This window comes from Clupea harengus, chromosome 15, assembly GCF_900700415.2.
Source record: "Clupea harengus chromosome 15, Ch_v2.0.2, whole genome shotgun sequence".
In the NCBI taxonomy this organism is placed as follows: Eukaryota; Metazoa; Chordata; class Actinopteri; order Clupeiformes; family Clupeidae; genus Clupea; species Clupea harengus.
Genome location: NC_045166.1, coordinates 24,781,598 through 24,805,175, shown reverse-complemented (window position 1 = coordinate 24,805,175; position 23,578 = coordinate 24,781,598). Strand labels below are relative to the sequence as shown.

Here is a 23,578-nt window from a genome sequence, read left to right as displayed (position 1 = left end):
CCAAAGTCAGACTCTTATACTGATGAGACAAAGGAGATTCAATTCATCGTACCAGGACGATCAACTCAGTGTATCTGCAGCTTTTAAATGCATTCTGCCTCCATGCAATAAGCTACCGCAGCGGTCATCAGACAAGAGGTTGGGATATCAAATCGGACTCTTCTTCTCTTATACGTTTGACCTTCACTCGATAGACAGACCAACTCCTGAGACTGCTCAAGCTCAACACAGCTCTCTTAGATTTATGGAAACAAACTCACTGGAGTTTGAGTGGTCCTTGGTTATACAGCTTCACTCGCAGCCAGACAGCCCAGCAACAGGGCCCAGTGATGGGCTGCGGGAGACACAATTATACTCCAGGGCCAATATTTGCTGATGGAGGGGAAAGCTATTGCCTACGGCGCAGCCTTGAAGTTTCTGTTGGAGGCAGCCATAAAGCACGTGTGACCATCCTGGCCAACAATGGAGGCGTCTGTGTGTGTGTGTGTGTGTGTGTGTGTGTGTGTGTGTGTGTGTGTGTGTGTGTATGTGTGTGTGGCTTCCCCTCAAACCATCAAGTTTTATTCTCGGCTTGGGCAGAACCCAATAAAAAAAATACTCCTTAAAAGGCTTCTGAATTGTAGACTTTCCTGCCGGCTGCATCAAGGTCTGATCCAATTTAGTTTCAGTTATTAGGGGTGGCACAGTTACAGATTTACTCTTGGTACAGAACGTGTAGGTGAAATAAAAAAAAAACACACCTTGCATGTGTGTATGGCGCCCTGTAAAACACAGGCATGTTCCTTTCCTTGACCTGCTGTGTCTGTTAGACTGTACACTTGGTTATCTCTTTTGATATGGTGGTCATTATCATTGCGTTTATTTATTGGGGCTGTAAATGGTGGCGTTTTATGGCTATAGTTCGCGGAGCATGTGGCAACTGCATGTGGAGGGTGGACTGGGCACTGAAGTAATCAAAAAGAAATGGAAACACACACACACACACACACACACACACACACACACACACACACACACACACACACACACACTCTGTTACGACACTCACAGTGCCACCACAATCACCTCTTCACTCAGTTCCGCCCATACACACTTTATGCTTACACATAAACACACACACACCAAATGACCATCAAACACACATTGCTTTACCTTTCACCCCAGCCACACACACACAATCATTTAGTGCCCTGGTTGGGAGCGCTCTGCATAGAAAGAGGTCTGCAGTTTCTAAGCCTGCTGTTTTCCCTCTTAACTGCTGATTTGTCTGTCTGTCTGTCTGTTTGTGTTTGAATCTGTTGAATTGATCTCACACACACACACACACACACACACACACACACACACACACACACACACACACACACACACACACACACACACACACACACACACACACACACACACACACACACACACACACACACACACACACACACACACACACACACACACACACAACCAAGGACGCCTAGTTGCATTATACCCTATGTGAATCAGGAGTTATTCCACCCCCCTCTAGCTCATTCATTTCTTATTTGACTAGAATTTATGCAAATTTAAAAAAAATGCATTTTCACTCAAGATTTCCTAGTTCAACGGTCAAAGTTTGCATTAAAGAGATGGATGGAAAACCAGCTACTATTGGCTCTTCCCATTAAAATGGCCTCCGCTAAATTTAGCCTTTTAGCTACACTCGGTATCTCTGCAATACCATCAAAGGGTTGCGCAGTGACTTTATGCTTTATGAAGTCCTGGAATCTCTGCAGACAATGTCTTCTCGATAGGGGAAGGGCAATAAATACAAGAAAGTTTCTCAACAGACGGATTTTTTACAAGCCAACTTCAGAGGTGGAGAGAAGGAGAAGTTTTAACTGGTAGAACACGTTTCTGATTTTGTACAGAAACAGCCATGGATTTAAAGTGACAAATGGCCTTGAGGGACAACAAATGAGTGAAAGAAGAAGAGAATAAATGCAAGGCGTGCCAACGATAACCCCAGACCTATAAACGTTTATAGATCTAGACAGAGAAGCATGAAAAGGTTCACAGTCTCTATAGAGGTTAGTTATACTCTAACCAGCATAGAGATTATAAATTAACATTATATGTGTCCAAAGGTGTGTGTCTACTGTCACTAGACACTTGGATTCCACTGACATCTAGGGTCACAGCAAACATGGCTTCCAACATCCTGCCCATTTTTCCCAGCCCTGAGGGCCAGCAGTCTCCTTCCCCTTCAGTGCCCTCTAGCACTCTGGCCCTGTTGTCCACGCTGAACAGGGGAAAACCAGGAAGTCAAGCCATTCAGCGTTTCCTGCTCACCACTCTAGAGATTCCTGGCAAGGACACAAAAAGAGTAGTCCACCACAATACCACAAGTCCAGCCTGGCAATGCACTCGGTGAGGACCGCCCTAGAGCCAGTGTGCTGTGTGTTGTATTGTGTTGAATGTGTGTGTGTGTGTGTGTGTGTGTGTGTGTGTGTGCGCGCATGTGAGCGGCTTTGGGTTATCCTCCGTTACGTAACTACACTAGCCGGGACTTCCCCCCCCCTCCCCTTCTCCTTTAACCCAGTGGACTTGAGATCCCTACCCTAAGGAACATTATGAGTGAGTATGGGAGAACGAAAGTAAGATAAATAAAGAGAGAGAGAGAGAGAGAGAGAGAGAGAGACTGAAAGAGAAGAGAAAAAAAACAGACCTAGACGAGAGGGCATTTGGGATTAAAAAGAGTGATAGACAAACAAGAAAGAAAAAGACAGACATAGAGAGAGAGAGAGAGAGAGAGAGAGAGAGAGAGAGGGAAAGACAGGAGACTCAAAATCCTTTTAGCTCATAATTCTGTGAGTCATGCGAGAGGCAGGGCTTTGTTGTTTGCAGCAATCTAGTTAATGGACAGACAGGACTAAAACAATAAAATCAAATAAGGAAAGGCACCTGACTAGCGCTTAACTTGCACTTCAGCAGTTACATTCCTGCACTTCTTTTTCCTCTTTTCTAGGTTGTTGTTTTTCCTAATTCTCATGTAAAGTAGTATTTATTGTTACACCATGCTTTTTTTTATTGCTCTTAGCTTGACTGTTCTCTCCCTTGTACGTCGCTTTGGACAAAAGCGTATGCTAAATGACTAAATGTAAGTTTTTTTGGGACAGGATGGGGGCCCTCTCCTGGACATCTAAGAGGCCCTTTAATGGCATCAAAAACAGGGGCAGACAGGGGGGGTTTTAACAGACATGGAGTAGATCTGTGTTCACATGAGAGGTATCTATGTTCAGAGATCGGTGACCCATCAGCAGATCACTGTGTTCTGCACATTGTTGTTCCATGTATTTAACGAATACATATCCAGGAGTATGATACACTCATGTAGCAGGTCAAGTAAAAAAAAAAAAAAAAAAAAAATGGATTCAGTGTCAGTTTCATCCCATTCATGTGCATGTGGCATCCATATCGTATTGGTCACTGGAGTTTGAGTGGTCCTTGGTTATACAGCTTCACTCGCAGCCAGATAGCCCAGCAACAGGGCACAGTGATGGGCTGCGGGAGACACAATTATACTCCAGGGCCAATATTTGCTGATGGAGGGGAAAGCTATTGCCTACGGCGCAGCCTTGAAGTTTCTGTTGGAGGCAGCCATAAAGCACGTGTGACCATCCTGGCCAACAATGGAGGCGTCTGTGTGTGTGTGTGTGTGTGTGTGTGTGTGTGTGTGTGTGATGGGTTAGGGTTTCTGTTGGAGGCAGCCATAAAGCATGAGTCACACAGCAGCACAGCAAGACTGACACCAGATCAGTCACAGAGACCCTAGAGCACGGTACATTTTAAATTCATAGACCATGTTCAAGTGTTATGCAGGCAGGAGGTTTGACAACAGATATACCATCTCCATATAGGAGGCCTAAACAGGTCATAGAATAGAGAATAGATCCGGTCTCTCACTAGTAATATTTCATCAAGAACAACAAGTGGTGCACGTCTGCTTTGCAGACATCTTTGCCAAACTCTTGCTATGAGCCCAGATGTGCTGACACTGTCCAGACAAGTGTCTTCCACTGAACAGTGCAAAATATCACCAACTCTATATAAACACACTTTTCAGTCTCCGCCCAGTGAATATCCTGGATTGAAACCTTTGATATAATTCAACAGATGTCACTTGTCACCTCTCCCTCCCTTCCTCCCTCCCTCCCTCCCTCTCTTCCATAGGAAGCAAGAAGCACGGATGTGAGGAGAAAATAAGAAAGAACAAAAAGAGTGAGCACAGAGAGGGAGAGGAACAGTAGGCATGGAGAGAGTGGCACAGAAAACAAGGGGCCGGAGTGGGCCTGAGGATACTAAACCTCACCTCACACAAGATGGCCCCACAAGTAATGGCTACAAACAAGTTACTGCGACAGGGAGAGAACACAATGTCAGACACACGCACATGCCAACACGTCCTCTCTCTCTCTCTCTCTCTCTAGGTCTCCCTCCCTTTGAACATCTGAATGTTTTGGCCTGCAGGATCACAAGCCAAAATAAAATTCAAATCATAATATTAAATATATGAATTGAAGTGAATTAAAATGTACATAAAAACCACGCCAGAGTGAGGAAAAAAAACCGTATCTGTGTGTGTGGGCGTCTGCAGTCTGAATATACATACATGCATTTTTGCAGGAGAGTTGTGTGTGTGTGTGTGTGTGTGTGTGTGTGTGTGTCTGGACATTTTAGGTATGTGTGTGTTGTGTGTGCATGTCTGTGATTCTCTAGCAGTGCTGTTACTTAGCAACTAGATACAGCAGGCTAGGTTTTTGCCGTGTGGCAGGGAGCTGCTATTTAAAGCACCCATCAGAAAAAGAAAAAAAAACGTCGGCCAGTCGGGGAGCCGATGACTGCTTTACGATGGAGGTAAGGTCGGGTCTCTTTACGATGGAGGTAAGGATGGAGGTAAGATCGGGTCTCTTTCCCAGCCCAGCCTTGCTTTACACCCCACCTCCCCTCCAGTATCCCACGATATCCGCAGCGACCCCGGGGTAAGGCGTTAATGTTAAAGCAGGCATGATTTAGAACACCAGGGAACCGAGAATATTTAAAAAGCAAAGACGTCCCACCCACACAAAGCCCTCAGGGCGAAGGGTAAACAACACCTCCACCCACCCCGCACCACCTCCACCCACCCCACCCACCTCCACACCACCTCCACCCCACCCACCCCTGCACCTCCACCCACCCCACACCACCTCCACCCCACCCAAATTCTCCACTGACAGGTACGAGCATCTACATTCCAGCAGGAGCATGGCTGATCCTCTAGCACAGGAGACAGAGAACCTGACCCACAGAAAGCAGTTTTTTTTTTCTTAGCTCTTTTCTTCTCTTGATTGATCTACAAAGCTCTACAAAGCTATCTGTTCGAACCTGCTTTACTGGCTTGGGGTCACTGCCATACTGCAGAACAAAGTGCATACTATCAAGTTATAGTCTGCTGAGGAGAAGGTTAATTATACATTACTATATTCTTACCTGGTATATGTACATTTAAGAGACCTATTAAACTTAAAATGCAAACGGACAGCACATCCCTAGCAGATATCAAAACAGCCAGTCCTAAACAACTAGCTCAGCAAATACGGGGGTGTTTTTTGTCTCTGGGGTGCCTGTGTGAGCACGTGTGTGTGTGTGTGTGTGTGTGTGTGTGTGTTCTATGAAAAAAAAAATATATAAAACCTTCCAGCCCCATTGGAATGTCCTGCTCAAGGACAATCCTAACGCAAGGCCCTCAGGAGCCTGGGAACCCCTCTCTGGTGTGCCAGATGACTGCACAGCCTCCTGGGATGCCGTGGTGACAGGCCTGTAGTGTGACGTGGTGTGACGTACACGTGGCCGGAGTAGATAAGGCTCCAGGTTGTCAAACTGGTACACGTTTTGAATTAAATCAGGAATGTGCGTAGGGAGTATTTCTTTGTAGCTGTGAATGCGTGTGCGCGTGTGTGTGTGTGTGTGTGTGTGTGTGTGTGTGTGTGTGTGTGTGAGGTGGCGATCGATATGTGTGCTCAGGGAGCTGTCACTGCTAGTGCAGGTTGTCTGTCTACCACCACTTCCTGGAACCGTTCCTCCACAGCAGGGATATATAGTGACCCTATTATGGAGCTCCTCCACAGCAGGGATATATAGGAGGCATGGTGACCCTATTATGGAGCTCCTCCTCAGCAGGGATATATAGGGGGCATGGTGACCCTATTATGGAGCTCCTCCACAGCAGGGATATATAGGGGGCATGGTGACCCTATTATGGAGCTCCTCCTATCTATGCTGCAGCTGATGGGTAGCCCCTCTCCCCTGGCCCATTCCTGTCAGTCGCTGTGCGAGTGTGTGTGTGTGTGTGTGTGTGTGTGTAATGTTGAATCCTGACTGATAAGCATCAATGGGTTCTCCCCAGGGCAGAAACGAATGGAGCTGCACACTCACCTATCCAAACACACACACACACACACACACACACACACACACACACAATTATCTGTGAACACTCCCACTCATGAAACTATTGCAACACTATTCAACAGTGAAGTCAAGAGATATTGCTGCACAGCAACAGCGTGAACCAGTAGCAAAGTTTTAGGACACCAAAAACCTCCCTCCAACGGTCCCCAGCCAATCTACGTCTTCACACGTGGCACAAGACCAGATCTTTCAACCTCCTACTTCACTTTGTCTGAAGAACCTACTACGTGGTTCCATGTTAACATGACACATCAACTGACTGAGAGGACTTACAAAGGCTTCAAACTTTTTCCCCCCTCTCTGTGTCATTAAGTACTCTTTCATGACCAAGCACAGAGCCAATTCCAACTGTTAGTAATCATTACACACAAGTCATATTTATCCTTTCACGTACCTAGATTTTGTGGTGACTGCACTTATGTCCTGTCACTGTCCTGTCCTAGTTCATGCATATAATTCTTTATGGTATTTTAAGAGTACACATAAGGTTATTTACCTACCCTACCCTGACTGTGTTGCATGTTTTTCTACCTTTACTTTTTTGACTTCACTCTTTCTCTACTCTGCCACCGTTGGCTTTCTCCAACCCCATTGACCCCTCCTCTCCAAAAAGAAGTCTGAGAACATTTGTGAAGTCAACTGACAACCTCTTGCCAAGTCTTCCTTGTAAGCAAGAACCCGTCTTCAGGTGACCTAGTAAGCATACATCAGCTTCAGTTAGATTGACAGGCCTTACTTGTTAAGCATCTTAAGGTAAATCTTCCCACACCAATCAAACCAACATTAGGTGAGGTAAGTTCACTGCAGACTAGTCTCATAAAAACAGGGCGGGCCAGTTAGACAAGTTCCCAGGAGCTGACCTGGAGGGGGAAAAGCCACCCTAATTATAAGCCTTCACAAATGTTCTCAATCAACCACAAAGTATAAATATATACAATCGAATGACATGGAACAAATATTAGAAACAGCAATATAAATTGCTTTAATTACATCTATTAATCATGAATACAATTACTAACAAAAATGACACAACCAACAATGAAGCAACAATGACATCGCAGGAGGCAAGACTCCTACTCACCCTGGTCATAAAATATATAATATATGATGTTTTGACAAAAAAAACCTATTACGTTTTCCATTTCAAAAGTTTTACATATTTCAAATGAATTGTTCATACAATGTACATAATGCCGTGATATCACGTTGGATAAGGAGACTTGGACTACCGATACAAATCAAGATAGCTTTTCCAAGTCAACCACTTAGTCCAAAAGGTCAACCCCAACGTACTCCACCTCTGAATTTAATCAGACATTAGACCTAAAACAAATAATCTGTAAATAACTCGGCCCCAGTGATTTCGCTTGGCTGATCCTGTAAGTAATCTCCATTTCCCAGCTTTGAATCAATAAACTTTTGTCATTTCATTAGGGTCTGGCTAATCTGATCTAATCTTTATTGAATGCAATTTGCCTCATAGTGCGACTACAGCTAAATTAATGAAACAGAGCTGAGAGACCATGGGCACAAATGGCGGCACAATGTCCAAATGGGTGTGTGTGTGTGTGAAGGGGGGATTCTGTAATATGCAAAATGAGAAACTGGTTGATTCAAAAAGTTTGAAACAATATCCTGATTCGTCAGTCTTGGCTTGACTCTTTTCAAATTACCTCCCACTCTTTTCTGATTGGTTGTGCTTAACATACCTCCGAGATGAGTAGTAGTAGATTATTTTCCTGATTTTTACCTTTGAAATTGTTCGTGTCAGATCTGGAAAACAATCTGCAAGAACTTCTGAGGTCCAAATATGTCACCACTGAAATAACACCTTTCATTAGCAAAAGAGTAAAAAGTCCACTAGAGTTTCAGAATCCTTACAGTTCTGTTTTCCAGTCCCCGGCACTGAACTCACTATGATGAGTGATCCCTGTGCAGGAAGGCCTCCTGGGGACGATCATCCATCCATCATCAGGAGAGATGCCATTATGTTTCCCCAGCAGGACGGAGTGAGAGTAAACGCAGACAACACGTGTGAATGTGCCTCTGGCTCCGCTGGTCGGATGCACCGGTTTCATAATAACGAGTCGGACACTGGCAGTGGTTAGAACAGAACAGCACGGGAGGCCGAAACGATCGTGTCTATAAATGGAGCTCCGGGTCGATCGGGGGCCCTGACACGCCGGAGACTCTGTGGGGGGACGAGAGCACATCTCCACAGGGGCCATTCTCTGGGATCAACATGACATTCAGAGGCCTCGCCAAGCGGCCAGACCCGTTTTAATTTGAGCGTTTCTGTTACTGAGGGGTAGAGGCTCACTGTGAGGTCTCCCGTGGAGCAAGGTTATTATAGTTTTGCATTTTTCACTAGTTTTTATTTTTATTTCGTTTTGTCTTTTTGTTTTCAATTTCAGTTTAGTTTTAATTCGTTTTTAAAGCGGGTTTGCTAGTTTAGTTTAGTTTCTATTTTTTGAAAATGCTTAGTTTGAGTTTAGTTTTTATTAGTTTCAGTATTAGTTTTAGTCTTTACTGCGGAATGCAACAGACCAGGGGGGGGGGGGGCAAGTCAGGGAAGCTTAATGTTTTTGCTTGCAAAACAAAATGCTCAAAATGAATAGAGAATACAAGCTACAATAAATAATATGTAATACAAAATCACCAAACATACCATTTTTAAAAAAGTATTCACTTAGGACAAATGAACAGCCATCCACAAAAGACAACTATGAAAGACGTGTGTCAGACGTGTGTCAGGCAGAATTTGCGCATGTCCTGTTCAAACAGACAGGAGACAGCGAGACGGTGAGGCAGCGACGAGCTGTGCCTCATCTCAGATTGCGCAATCCCTTACAAACTGGGTTAAGCGCATGCGTAGAACCTATTTAGTTTTGCTGATCTGACGTAACGCCGCAGTGAAAAAGCACGGAGAGGAGGCAAACAGTACCTCTGCTTTAATGAAGGGAGCATGCGAGAGCCCACCGGTTGGGTTTATGCTTGTTCTGCCGTTACACTTCTTATATTTTACCTTGACTACGAAAATGGAAGATTCTATAGCTAAGCTAAAACATTTCTCATAACTGGACTTTCAATCAAAACGTGAATTGATCAATAATGGGAGACCAATGCCGTAGCTAAAATGTATGCTTCAAACGACGGGACAGAAGATAACTCGATCGACTTCTCACATCCAAAGCCAAATTGCTTTGTAAATATTTTGAACCTCAAGAATAGATTTGGTTTTGGACGTACAGTGGAGACCCTCAGGGGGCCTGTGCAACTTCGTAAGAGTTCATATTCACGAGTGCATAATCACACATATTAACACGAGTTCATCACAAGCTAGCAGCTGCCAACGGTATGTAGCTACCTTACCTATGTGTGTGTAAAGAATGCTGATATGAAAAACAACCAGTAGTCAATGTGCAAGCTGCCAATTGAATGGTGATTTAAGCTACTGTATTGGGTTTATATATTTGTAAAGTCAGTGCCTCACCAGCCACGAACCTCACCGCACGTTACTGTTCCAGGTAATCCCAAATAGGACTCTGTCGCTTTCTCCCGACTTTTGCCGCAATGAAACCAGGTGAGGGGCGTGTACTAAAAGTGGTACGGCGGAAGATAGACTAAAAGGCTATGTATGAAATAAATTGACATCTATGAAATACATTGACAAAGACGAAAACTAAGGACATTTTCTCTATAATTCTATTTTAGTTAGTTTTGTAAAGACACAATACAGTTTCAGTTAGTTATCGTTTTTTTATAAAGCTTCGTTTTTATTTTTATTTCAGTTAACGGAAAAAAAAAAAAAAAAAAAATCACACCTCGTTTTCGTTTTTTCGTTAGTTTTCGTTAACTATAATAACCTTGCCGTGGAGTACATGAGATGAGGGAAGAGAGGACAGGATAGTTATTTGGAAATAATTCAGGAGTGGCTGATGTAGGGCTGGGAAGTTAACTGAAAGTAGTAATTTCTAACTTCCTACTGGGAAAAATTATTTACAGCGTAACATTAGTTAAACTATGCAGCACAAATACAAAGTAAAAATGACACATTTTATAATTTGATTGATGGCCTTTAAAAGCAGATCATGGTATTTGTCACTGATGCCTTGCTTTCCAAACTATATTCAAGTGTGAGTTTTTTTAATACAATACAAGAGGAATTACCACTATAGCGGTAAATCTGTGAAATGATCACGTTTAGGTAATTAGAACCAGCACTAGGTATAGGAGTTGCACAGGAACGATTTGAGAATGATTTGAGAAAAGACGTTGAATGGCATTTGGGGAACTATTGCATACCCTGAAGAGAATGGAGAATGATTTAAGGAAAGGGTAAGGTGCACTGGAACTTGTTGAGGAGGTATTTGGCAACGGACATAAACGGATGCAATTTGGGCAGAGTTGGTGTGAGTGTCACGACAGGAGTAACTACAGAGGTGTGGCTGGGAACATACATGCTACATGCTACATGCGCCAGGCTACAGTGCACTCCTAGTCTGGGAATCTGAAACAGCTGCACCTGCCGTTAATGCTGCCCTCTAAGCCTCTATGACAAATGCACATTCTCTCTCACACTCTCACACACACACACACACACACACACACACACACACACACACACACACACACACACACACACACACACACACACACACACACACACAGTTTTTGAAAAATGCATAACATCTCTGCCACACACATGCTGAGACATGCAACATCACACTACCATGACGTTTGTTTTCTTTTGCTGCAGTTTGTATTCGTGCAAAAGTCTGGAATGTACTCTACTGTGCTATGTTGACGAAACAGGCAAAAATTCAGACAAGCTACCACGCTGGAGTTTTACACAGAGGAATTCTTCACCTGATACAAACACACTGCAATTCGCAAATACATCTCATCTCAATACTCGTTTCATTTAAAACATACTTAATATCACTATCGGTGACAAATGTCAGGAACATGATTGTAGTCAAATGAAGGAGAGGCAAAAAATTCCCTAAGGTGATTCTCCAGATCACCAATCATTTTGAGGGAGGTGTCTCGAGTGGTTGATGGGCAGGTCATCAGGCCTCAATTCCATCCCAGATTAGGGCTCGACCTGTTCCAAGTGTCAGCCACTCTAGAACTCCTTTAAGATCCCTGTGAGCTTCCCAGCCCTGACTTGCAGGAGGCATCTTGCGGTTCTCATGCCTTAACCTGAAGTTTGGTTCATTTTGCTTCAGAAGTGTGATGGCAGGACATTTTAAATATTAACAATAACACTACATGGTACCTGTGTAAACCACAGGGTGCAATTAGTATGTGCCAACAGCCCGTGATCACAACATTAATTGGTCTGAAAACATTTCCTTTAGATTCCAGTTAGACTTCATAGGGTACTAAAGAACTTCAGGGCTGTCAGGGCTTTCATAAACCAGTACCAAGAACTTTTTGGCCACAAAAACTTCATATGGAAGGGTGTTACAACTAGAGACTAGGCAGGTCGAGACTAATCCAGAAGTTACGTTCGTACTTGTCCATCTTCAGCCCATTAGCTCTGGGGTGAGGTGTGGGAGAAACCTCAGAGGAATCTCTAGACACCTGCCTGCTTGGCAGGTCTGGTCGGTTTCGCCACCAGCAGGGTGTGAAACTGCTGCAGGTTAAATGGTTCTGATGGGTCATGCGTTGTGAAGGTCAGAAATGCTCAGTCATCTGGCCACTTATGAGGCGTAGCATTAGCATTAGCAAGGTCCTGAGGTCAATACCCAGAAAACGCCTGCCTCCAGGGAGGGTTGCTTTGGATCAGAGCTGAATACTTAAGTGCAACTTTGAAAATGACAGAGTACTAGTAGAGTAAGGCTAACAGGGCACCTATACTCTACAGCCAAGAGCAGAGATTGTGGATTGTGGCTAGCATGTTGCTACCTTCTCTGCATTCACTCCTCCCCTCAACCACTGAAGGTTTAGAGATCACGTGGGCTTTTTTTTTTTTTTCCCCCCTTCACATTCCTCCGACTGAGAGGAACACAAATAAACTCAGGGCTGTTTGTGGCATCCTGGAGCTTGAAGGAATGGACGCGGAAGTGCAGCTAGTGCTAGTGTGCCGCTGGTAGGTCATCCATAAAGGGCTGATCTGCACGCGGGCGGAGCACAGAGTCCCTTTGGCTGGGTGGCTTAGTTTGGAAACGTATACAGCCCCCAGGTAGAAGCGTCCCACAAAAATATGCATGGAGATTGCCTGTGAGCATGCTCAGACAGGCAGACAGACACACATGCACATACGTGTGTGTGTGTGTGTTCTGGGGAAGGGAGAACGGCAAAATCAAAGCAGCTCAGGACACTGCCAGACTTGATCCTCGATTACGGCTGCAGCTGTTCCGGAAAAAGAAAGACAAAAAAAAAAAAAAAACACCTCTGCCGTTCTGAGTGGAGCAGGATAGGGTGCACCTTCCTGTTAATACACCACAACCGAGAGCTGTCCTGGCTGAAGAGCCAGTCAGAATGCCGCCAAAGCTATTTCCCGGCCCAACAGCTCTTAATAGAGGTATTACAATACCATCAGCCTTGATACATTTTCCGAATACATACTGAACTTAAAAGAATTTTCCAGAGCACCAGAGTGCTGCTCCAAGTGCTGGGAGGTGAGTATCCACCCTATGAAGTGTGCTGGATGTGTACATGTCTGATCATATCAGTTAGAGAATGACACTCTAGGGAGGGACTCTGGATAATCAAAGCTCACAAAGCTCAAAGCTGAGAGGGACAGAGGTGTCAGGAGGTGTGAATGATGCTGACGTCTGTATGGGTGTGTGTGTGTGTGTGTGTGTGTGTGGATAGGTGAGTGTGCAGCTCCATTCGTTTCTGCCCTGGGGAGAACCCATTGATGCTTATCAGTCAGGATTCAACTTTATATATACACACACACACACACACACACTCGCACAGCGACTGACAGGAATGGGCCAGGGGAGAGGGGCTACCCATCAGCTGCAGCATAGATAGGAGGAGCTCAATAATAGGGTCACCATGCCTCCTATATATCCCTGCTGTGGAGGAGCTCAATAATAGGGTCACCATGCCTCCTATATATCCCTGCTGTGGAGGAGCTCCATAATAGGGTCACCATGCCCCCTATATATCCCTGCTGTGGAGGAGCTCCATAATAGGGTCACTATATATCCCTGTAGAAGTCAGCAGAAGTCAAACCGGTCTGGCTGGTCTCAACACTCAACCCTTCACACCCATTGGTCATCTGCTCAGGTGTCTTTTACGTTTACTCAAGATGAACATGCAAATTGCGGCATGTCTTCACAAACAGACACATTGCTCACACTGCATTAACCAAACATGCACAGCGCAGCAACAAACCACAACAACAACAACAACAACAACAACAAACTGCAACATTACAATGCATAAGCTAATGACACACTGAAAGGCTATATTTGAAAGGAGACACTGCATTATTTGGCTGCCTTGCCCGACTTCGGTTTCCAACAACAGACTTTCAACAGGCTGTAAAACATGATGCGGCTCAGCTTGCAGGGCGGAGGGGTTGGGGGCAGCATGTGCAAATGGAGAAATGTTTCTTCAAGCGCTGGGACCTGACAGAACCCAGACCTTCGGTGCTACAGATACATCCTCGAGTAGATGTCAGGTCTGTCCCCATATTCCTGACCAAACATATCTGTACAATCTAGAACCAAAAAAAAAAAAAAAAAACACACTTTTCTTGTATCACTTCCGCCCGAAGAGTTAACCTGGAGTAACAACATTTCTATTGTACTACCGTTCTTGTTTTCTACCACTGATGGGGTTAGACACAAATCCGATCAGGTTTTGTTGGTTCCATGGTTGAGTAACTATTGTGACTTCAGTGCATTGCAGTTCGTCATTCTATCTGAGGCAGTTGAACATAAATAATTCAAAATAAGGACTCAATTTACATTCTATCCATTTAGCAGAGACACTTTAATCCAAACAGTCTAACAAACAGGTAAAGTACCTTTACTGTAAGTACTACACCTGTAATTATTTACTCCCTGGTAATTAAACCCATTACCTTGGTGTTATCAGCAGCCTTGCTTTACCAGTTGAGCGACAGGAACTCTGCTGACATTTGTCGTTTGACGTTTGTTTCAGTGCCGGCGGCTAATCGCCTAAAGGCCCCTTGCTGCGCCTGTGAAGTCTCCAGCAGGGTGGTAGAGGTTCTTTATGGTAACACAGGGGCTCATGGACTTCATATCGTGGATGTGTCGCATCATGTTAAAGGGATTTACAAAGCGGACTGAAGAGTGTGTGTGTGTGTGTGTGTGTGTGTGTGTGTGTGTGTGAGTGATTACCAAACAAACAGAGAGCTACAGGCGTGTGGGTTCTCCATGGGTTTAAAGCAAGTTCAAGAAGACTCTCAGTACACATAACCAGTCACACCACAGAGCTGTTGAATTCAGATACACGCTCACACATGCAAGTATCCATACACTCTAGTCACACACACACATGCATGTTTAACCTCACACACACACACACACACACTCACTCACATGCGCGCACACACACACACACACACACACACACACATCTTCAGGCACAATCACACACACACACACACACATCTTCAGGCACAATCACACATGCATGTTCAAACACACACACACCCACACAGAGCACTACATTCAGGTTGTTCAGGCGCTGGCCTCTAGCCCGTTTGGCTGGTGGTTAAGTCCCTGGAGAGCCCAGAGTGTTTCCACACAGCTTGCAGAGAGATGCCATTGCTGCTGCACCAGACACACCCCTGTGCTCTCCTGGATATGTGCAGAGGGGCCAACAAGAAACGTTAAATGTGACGGATCTGAAAGTCTGCTCGACAGAAGGTCATGCACGGTCACCTCTGTTACTCGCCTTCTCATGTAGCCCCTCACTCACTCACTCACTCCGTCTCTCCCTCTGCCTCTCTCCACTGCTTGCCTACTCTCAGTTTGATTCCCACGGTCGCCCGCTCATTCGGTTTCTCCCTCTGTGTCTTCGTCTCTGTCTGCTTCTCTCCGTCTTCCCTCGTCTACTGCTCTGTCTCTCCGTGAGGTACACTCGGGAGGTGCTCCTGCTGAGCGTGTGTATGAGACTAATCACGAAAGATGCCCGCACGACCACATTTCTCCTTTGATATCCCACTATTCATTAGTATCCCACCCCTCCACTGCCCGATAATCACACACACACACACACACACACACACACACATGTACGCAAGCGAACACACACTCACGCAAAGACACACTGAAGATGAATCATAAAGAGGTGGGCCAGTTAGTCAGCCATGCAGAGTGCTGCCATTAGAGGCCCCGGTCTCCAGAGTTACCGTGGCAACAGGGCTTGGTGAGTCACGGTTTGTTTCAGTGGCGCAGTTGTAAACAGCCCCCATCTCAGCGACACACAAACCTCACACACACACACACAAACCTCACACACACACAAACACACTCACACTAACACACACACACAGCTGTCTTGACTGCTGTTTCCCACCACAGGTTGAGCAGAGGTGCCATTTTTAGAACACCCTCTGAAGACCCTCTGCAACTCCTCCTTCAAGTATATGCGCGCGCACACACACACACACACACACACACACACACACACACACACACACACAAAGATGATGGGGGCACCATACTACCAGTTTCCATCCAGAGGAAACACATGTCTGCTGCCTCAGCTCACTTTAGAGGACATTAAGAGGAAACAGTGGCTCACACACTTTCTTATGCACTCATTCTTGCACACAGGAAAACTGGTTTACCACATTCTTCAGTTATGCAGCACACAGCCTTGCAGCAACACAGGCTACACAAACGATAACCGGTAGTAGTACACTTAAATAATCCTCTGGTCACATGCCTCCTACGATGACCAATCCTACTGTGTACAACAAACACACACACACACACACACACACACACACAAGAACAAGCCAGAACATCAACACATAATAACCCCCGCTGCCTTCACCAACATCTCATGAGGCCGGAATGTTCTTCAGTAAAATTCTGCCTGTAATGGCAGCACTGATTTCAGGTCAGCTCTCCCTGGCATTCACAGAGGGTTTTAAACACAGCAACGCAGCCAGTCACTCTGACCCTGAACCAGCTCCTAAAGGACATTTCAAAGACACTCCAGTTCAGTTCAGAATAGCCTCTGCTGCGCATCCATATTTCACAACCACGACTGTGAGCCATATTAGAGAAGCGGGCTTGTGACCAAAAAGGTTGGCCAGTTCGATCCCCTGGAACAGCAGGAAAAAATGTGGGCGGGGAGGGTAGACGAGCAAGGCACCTAACCTTCAACTGCTCCCCGGGCGTGGCACTGCTGCTGCTGCTCACTGCTCCGTAGCACAGGACTGAAAGTGTGTGTGTGTGTGTGTGTGTCACAAAGAGAACTTAACCTACATTTCTTTCCTACTGTAGGCCCAATGAAATCGAAGCCTTGACCTTGTCTATGCTAACGCTATGCTACATTTGAGTACCCAGTGTACACAAAGCATCTCTTCGTATTAAAAGGAGCGTTCAAGCTCCATCTGAGCCTCACTGTCGAGAGTTCTCCAGAGAGAAGATATTCCTGACAACCATGTTAGCCTGAGGACTCTCAGGTGCAGACACACAGTTGTGAGAAAAGCAGTTGAACGGTAATGCCTCGTGACATTCCCTTGACCTTTAAAAGGGCTGGCAAGCCCCAACAAAAGAACAGGAGGGTTGGTTGTCACTTGGACAGGCCTGCGGAATCTCTCCAGATGTGGGGAGGCGGTGATTTTCCTCTGCTTGGGTTTGGGCCTTTCAAAGCAGCCGGGAGAGAAAGCACAGGAGCGCCCTGCAGTGATGCCGGAGGGGAAGGTGAGATGGTGGAAGGAAGGGAGCTGACTCTGCCTATCCACGGTGAGGCCCGCTTGGGGAAAAGGCAAGGGCATGAGGACCTCCCTCTGTGGTTGCAGTGGAGGTGTAAGGGCCTGGTTGTGTGTATCAGAGCTGTGAATGTCAGAGTGCATGAGGTGGAATGATGGGCCTCCTTACAGATACACACACACACACACACACACACACACACACACACACACACACACACACACACACACACACACACACACACACACACACACACACACACACACACACACACACACACACACACACACACATGCCTCTGAGACAATTCTGTGTATGTTTGTTATGTAATGCTTATGGTACATTGAGTGATTGCATCTGTCAGCCTCCCACAAGTGTTCATCAGCATGCTTGCTGACCCAAACACACACACACACACACACACACACGCATGCACACACACACACCACTTCAATTGCCTCCTGGGAAAATGTCCATGCACAGTTCACGATGGGACAACAGTAATGTCACTTGCTTATACAAACACACACAAACACATTCACCCACAGATATGGAAAATATAAACAAACACAAACAAGAAGACATACAAAACACACACACACACTCTCTCTACCCATCTATCTATCCATCCATCCTCAAATCCACACATAGAGCTTCTCCGTCATACGCGGTGTAGACACGTGCTGAACTGAGAGACTCCAGGTGGTCCCTTGTCTCTGACAACCTGCACCATTCAATGGAAACACCCTGATGCCAGCCCTCTCGTCATGGCCAAGCACACAACCCCTAGCCTACAACACAACCCCTAGCCTACAACACTGACAAGGCCAGCACAACAAAAACAACAAAGCACAGCAGCATTTATCCAGGGTCCACATTCAAGAACAAGGACATTCAAGAGAAAATCTGGCCAACAAGACCCACTGGAGAGAGATGTGGGTACCGGTATGTAGGTTTGCATACGTCTCTAGTAACCATAGGCAAGTTTACCGGTTTAAGGGGGATAACAGTACTGTGGGGAGGGTGCTCTGACTGAGTTGTTTAACCTTGGGTGTGTTGTATGACGGTGCTGCTGCTCATAGTTCTTTTCTGTGACCTTGCTGACAAATGACATTACTTGGATGGATTGCTGTCGTCATGGCAACTAAATCCATACAAAGAGGCCGCACACCATGTAAATTGGTCCGAAGCGAACAAACGAGTTAATTCTGCCATATCAGCAAATAAGGTGAAGATTGGTGAGGTAGGGAGTCGAAAAATGCCATAAAACTCATGTTAGCCCATTTGGCTTGAGGCTTAGCCTAGAACTCGAGTTGACTTTTAATGCCAACCTGATGGTTCACATTCCATAACAGCTGAAACCAACGGTGGATGGCTTTTGTTGAAATGATGGGAACTGATTTCAATCTTGCATGTCTTCTGGACCCTGTTTTGGAGGTCTAAGACAGCCCCTCCAGGAGCTTTGCGGCGGTTTGTTCTGATTGTTGCTGCCAAAAGTAATTGAATTTGCTGCAGGAATTCTCAAAAGCTGTGGTTTAAATTGTGGTGATTTGGAGTTCACAAATAATGCAAATTTTTTGCAGAAACATTGCGGCAATATAAGAAGATTGCAAATAGCAATAGCGGGGAATCCTTTAATTTGCATGAAATTGTGAACACGCAAGACTACGAAGTGTATGAAAAGTAGGGGTGGGAAAAAAAAATCGATTTTTCGATTTCTCTCGATTCTCTCTAGAACGATTCTGTCTCGATTCAGAAAAGTTTATAATCGATTTAAAAAAAAAAAAAAAAAAAATTAAAATTTTAAAAATTAATTTTTTTTTTTTTACACATTCATTTTGTGTTGAAATGCAAGCTGCATCGATTATTGCATTGTTCATTGAAAGTCATAATTGTGACAAGGGAAAGCTTTTTCTCTAATAAAAAATAGAGAAGGTAATTCATCTGTTGATTTTCTTTAATTATCAAACACAAAGTAGGAAGTGATTTGAGACTCTGAGTAGCAAACTCAGATGTTTTAAAAATCGACATGCATCGATAATCGTTTAATCGGTTTAGAATTGATTATCGATAATCGGTTTAGAATCGATAATCGGTGTAGAATCGAATCGTTGACCACTGAATCGGAATCGAATCGAATCGTGAGGTGCCAAGAGATTCCCACCCCTAATGAAAAGTGACCGGTCACCTAGTGAGGAGACAGAACAGAAGGAGTGGGGAGTCCTCCTCAGGGCCCTTCACCTGACTGTGACAGAGGTGACAGGAAAGTGTGTGAGATGTGTGTGTGTGTGTGTGTGTGTGTGTGTGTGGCACATCAGTGAGGCTAGATCAGAGCCTCTGAGGCTCACCACCTGACTGTGTGTGTGTGTGTGTGTGTGTGTGTGTGTGTGTGTGTGTGTGTGTGTGTGTGTGTGTGTGTGTGTGTGTGTGTGTGTGCACGTGCGAGTGAGAGAGAAGGAAGGTTATAGAGGCTGTGTGTGTGTGTGTGTGTGTGCACGTGCGAGTGAGAGAGAAGGAAGGTTATAGAGGGTGTGTGTGTGTGTGTGTGTACGGGGATTTTGTCTTTTGCACTTGTCCTGCTATGAGAACAACAGCTTTCAGAGGCAAATCCCTAACAGAAAATACATGAGAGTCTGATAATGCATCCACTTCAAAGCAACACTGTAATGGATCTGTACATCAATATGTGAAGGTTAGCAAAGAAATATAGAGTTACCAAGGTGTACTATTTCTGTGCAAAAAGGTTAGCCTAATATATTTGCACAAAAAAATGTGAAGACATGGGGAGTCAAATATGTTTACTGAAGTAATGTACACGAGATACGTCATGGGAAGATCCCCCGCTTCTATATAATGCACAGACTTGCCGGGTTTCATTTCCCGCCTGTGTCATGTTCAAAAAACAAAGGAATTCCACACCGTTTAACAGAAATTCCTCAAGCACCTCAATAGATTATGTGTCGCCTGGAATGCTAAGCTAACAAAAAGCAAATAGAAACCATTAATGAAATTAGAGAATCCATCATCTGATTCAGATGACCTCACACACACACACACACACACACACACACACAACGGGTGGGCTAAAGCTTGAGCCCGTGCTGAAACACCATGACTGGATGGGCATCTTTGCCCCCAAATACACACACACCAACACACACATACAAAATGACCTGATCCACCTCTGTTGACTGGTAAGGTCACAGAGATCCACCAAAGCCATCCAGTGCAGACCACAGACCGCTAATCAGAATCACACTCACTTGCTTCAAGAAAAACACAACTGCTAGCGGTCCTGCACAAAGACATCATGATTTCCAGGTTCACACAGAGAGGACATACAAATACTAGTCTAACACTGAGCAGAAATTTAGTCAGGCAGGCAGGCAGGCAGGCACATGCACGGGCACATGCACGGGCACATGCACGGGCACTCACACGGGGGTATCAGGGTTGCTGCTACATGCACCAAGTGTTGAGTAGTAGCCTCGAAAACCTATTACATGTCTACCCATGTGATTCTGGTACTCTGTCTCTTCTCATTTTCCTTCTTATCAAGCCATAGGCACAACCTCAGCGCTGACACCCTTCCTCCTGCTCTTCCACCAGGCTGGTGTCAGGACTTGCCCCAACTCGAGAGCCGAAAGTCAACAAGCCCAAATCACACCACCACCCTCCATGGGTCCTTCTAGAAACAGCCATAGTTCAGGCTTGAGGGGGTCGCACCCTAAACCTCTCCCATAAGTGCATAAACACAGATATGGGTTAGGAAACGTTCAAATACACTCCCCTAGGAGAAAGAGAAAGAGGTGGGGACCGAAATGGTCACTTGCCATCCTCTCTGTCCAGAGAAGACAGCCTGTGTAAAGTTGAACTACAGGTTAGAGAACCACCCACATATACACTCTTCCAGCTCCTACCTTCGCTATACAGTCACCTGTAACTGGTAGATTTACACTAGAGCAGGAAAAAAGTAGAAAGCTCTTGAAATTTCTTCTGCGCCTGAGAGAGCAAAGAGTGCCCTTCACTTTTGAGGTCGTGATTCGAGGGAAGGCAAATATTTACTCTGATCATCCATTGTTGGTGAAGAGGAGGACTGTGGGTAATCCTGCACATTCTTAGTTTACTGCCCGCATAAGGCACTGAAAACTGCTCAAGTTCAGCAGCACTGTTAAGAAAAAATTGTTTAAGAAAAGAAAACAAATCTTTCTTATGTAGAATGGATGATGGCCTGTATGTAGGTAGCCAGATAAATCATGCACGCTATGTTCTCCTGCCCAGAGTACATTGCGGTTTGTCCACTACAACAACATGAAAATGTACTCGATGGTAAGCAGACTTGGCCTATTCTCAAGGCATGTAGTTATTGATGGATTAGCTGTCTAGCTGAGAGTAGACACAAGAGTTGGCTACATTTACTCTGGAGGGTTCTACTACCTCCACAGGTAACTCTGAGAGAACCATGTTGATTATTTGTTTAATTCGATGGCACTCATTTTCTGAGGCAAGGAGATGATAGATAAGGTGCAGTAAAGGGTAGGTGGGGGTTTTCATTTTTGGCCATATTTCGTTGGTACAAAAACATAAAGATTTGAGGACATGACAAAAGCAAGAAAACGCTAGGTTTCGAATTTTCGAAGAACTGGTGACTGATTTCTTATAGGCCTATGCACATGTTTGGCCCAGGGCATAAAACTTAAGAACAGACTTCAAATGAACCATGGTTTAACTTTGTGGCGTGTCTTAAATTCGTAACAGTCACAATATACTCCAAATACGCAACAACAGGTGTCTGTGGAAAGCGTAAATAAGCCTTATGAATTTATAAAAGACATTAAAGTTACGTCCTTGAAGGTCCTAGATATCAGTTTTGGGTCCCAACTTTTTATAATATTCCATATCTGATTTTCGGGGGGAAAAAAGCCAGTTTTGACCCCTGACTAACAATGTAACAAAAATATCAGTAACAGTGCGTTACTGTAACGTAACTGGTATAAAACAGGCGACTAGGCGATCAGATCTCACAGGCTACAATTGGCTCCTATCTGCAAATGTACCCTACCAGACAACAGCAATGATACCGATAAGATAACGAGACACTGTCGTGGCACAACTACTATTTCAAGCACCATTCATCCTCTTACCTTTGAGCTGGGGAAGGGGTGAAAGCTCAACGCAGGTGCTCTGAGTTCGAAACTGGGACGAGCCTTGAGATTTCTTCAGTTTCTGGGCCTTTCTCATCGACTTTCGGGTAAATCCGTCCACTTTCTCAGCCGCGGTGATAGCCGACATTTTGATTCATTCACTGTGAATTATTATTGACAAATGCGTCAAACGGTTAGGTTCAGCTTTCCAAGAAAGGATTAGCTGTTCGAGTCGTATCAGCAAGCTTTTCAAGATGAGGACACACCGGTGTGACTGTTTCCTCGTCTTCTGTGAACCTTTTTAACAGTTTCTCCCACGAGCCCGCATCTCCTTGTCCGCTGGCAGTTTGCTAGACTGTTTACTAAATTAACCGTATAGAGTGGTAAAGTCATCCAATGACATCGGGACAATAAACCACCGAATATTCCCAGAATTGAAACCGAAGTGAGCAAGCGAGAGTCAACTTGTCCGTTAACACTACTTACACTTAATGTTGCCTTGTCATTTCCGAACAATCTACAGGTTTCTGTTTTGGCTACATATAACGTTTTCGTGAAGGCAACAACTGGATGCAAGTGGTTTCATCAGAACGTTAAATAACAACAAAGGGGTCTCGACATCTCAAAAGTTACATTTTAACACACGCTCCCATGTTGAGAATTCAATTTTCTGAAGCAGCGTCATCCCGTTCCAGCATAGAATAGAATGTTCACAAGTTGTTCAGATGCCAGACTAAATCGCGAAACTGTAAGAGCTTACCTATCGCAAGAAGCGCTCTATCATGTTAAGAAACCGTATACTTCAATGTCCACGGCTTGGCTTTAATACAAAAGCACGATTGGCCTCAAAAGTAGGTTCATGTCCGTGCAGGTGAGCCTACAGTGTTCTGTCCACGGCGAAGAATTATAAACAGCTGTACAGCGTCTCCTCGACGTTGAATAACATTCTGTACTTGTGTCACAGTGCGTCATTGACGGCCAGGAGGAATAGCCAATCTCGTCGGGCGAAGAAATGCTATTGGCCAATAGGAACTGAAGTGCTGCATAATAATGTTATCCAATATG

At 44.9% G+C, this 23,578-nt stretch overlaps 1 protein-coding gene across 2 annotated transcripts in view; it reads right to left on the bottom strand.

Moving 5' to 3' along the window:
• ppp2r5a (protein phosphatase 2, regulatory subunit B', alpha isoform) overlaps positions 1-23,439 on the bottom strand; it is a 58,848-nt gene extending 35,409 nt beyond the window's left edge. Inside the window, exons 1-2 of one of the 2 annotated variants that reach the window (XM_031581164.2) lie at positions 22,780-23,439; positions 22,514-22,674 (exon numbers count right to left, since the gene is read on the bottom strand). In XM_031581164.2, coding sequence (XP_031437024.1) covers positions 22,514-22,661 — 148 coding nt within the window. In that variant the 5' untranslated portion in view covers positions 22,662-22,674; positions 22,780-23,439. The remainder of the gene's footprint in view (positions 1-22,513; positions 22,675-22,779) is intronic. The other variant, XM_031581165.2, reaches the window with a different exon arrangement.
• Positions 23,440-23,578: the final 139 nt, after the last annotated feature.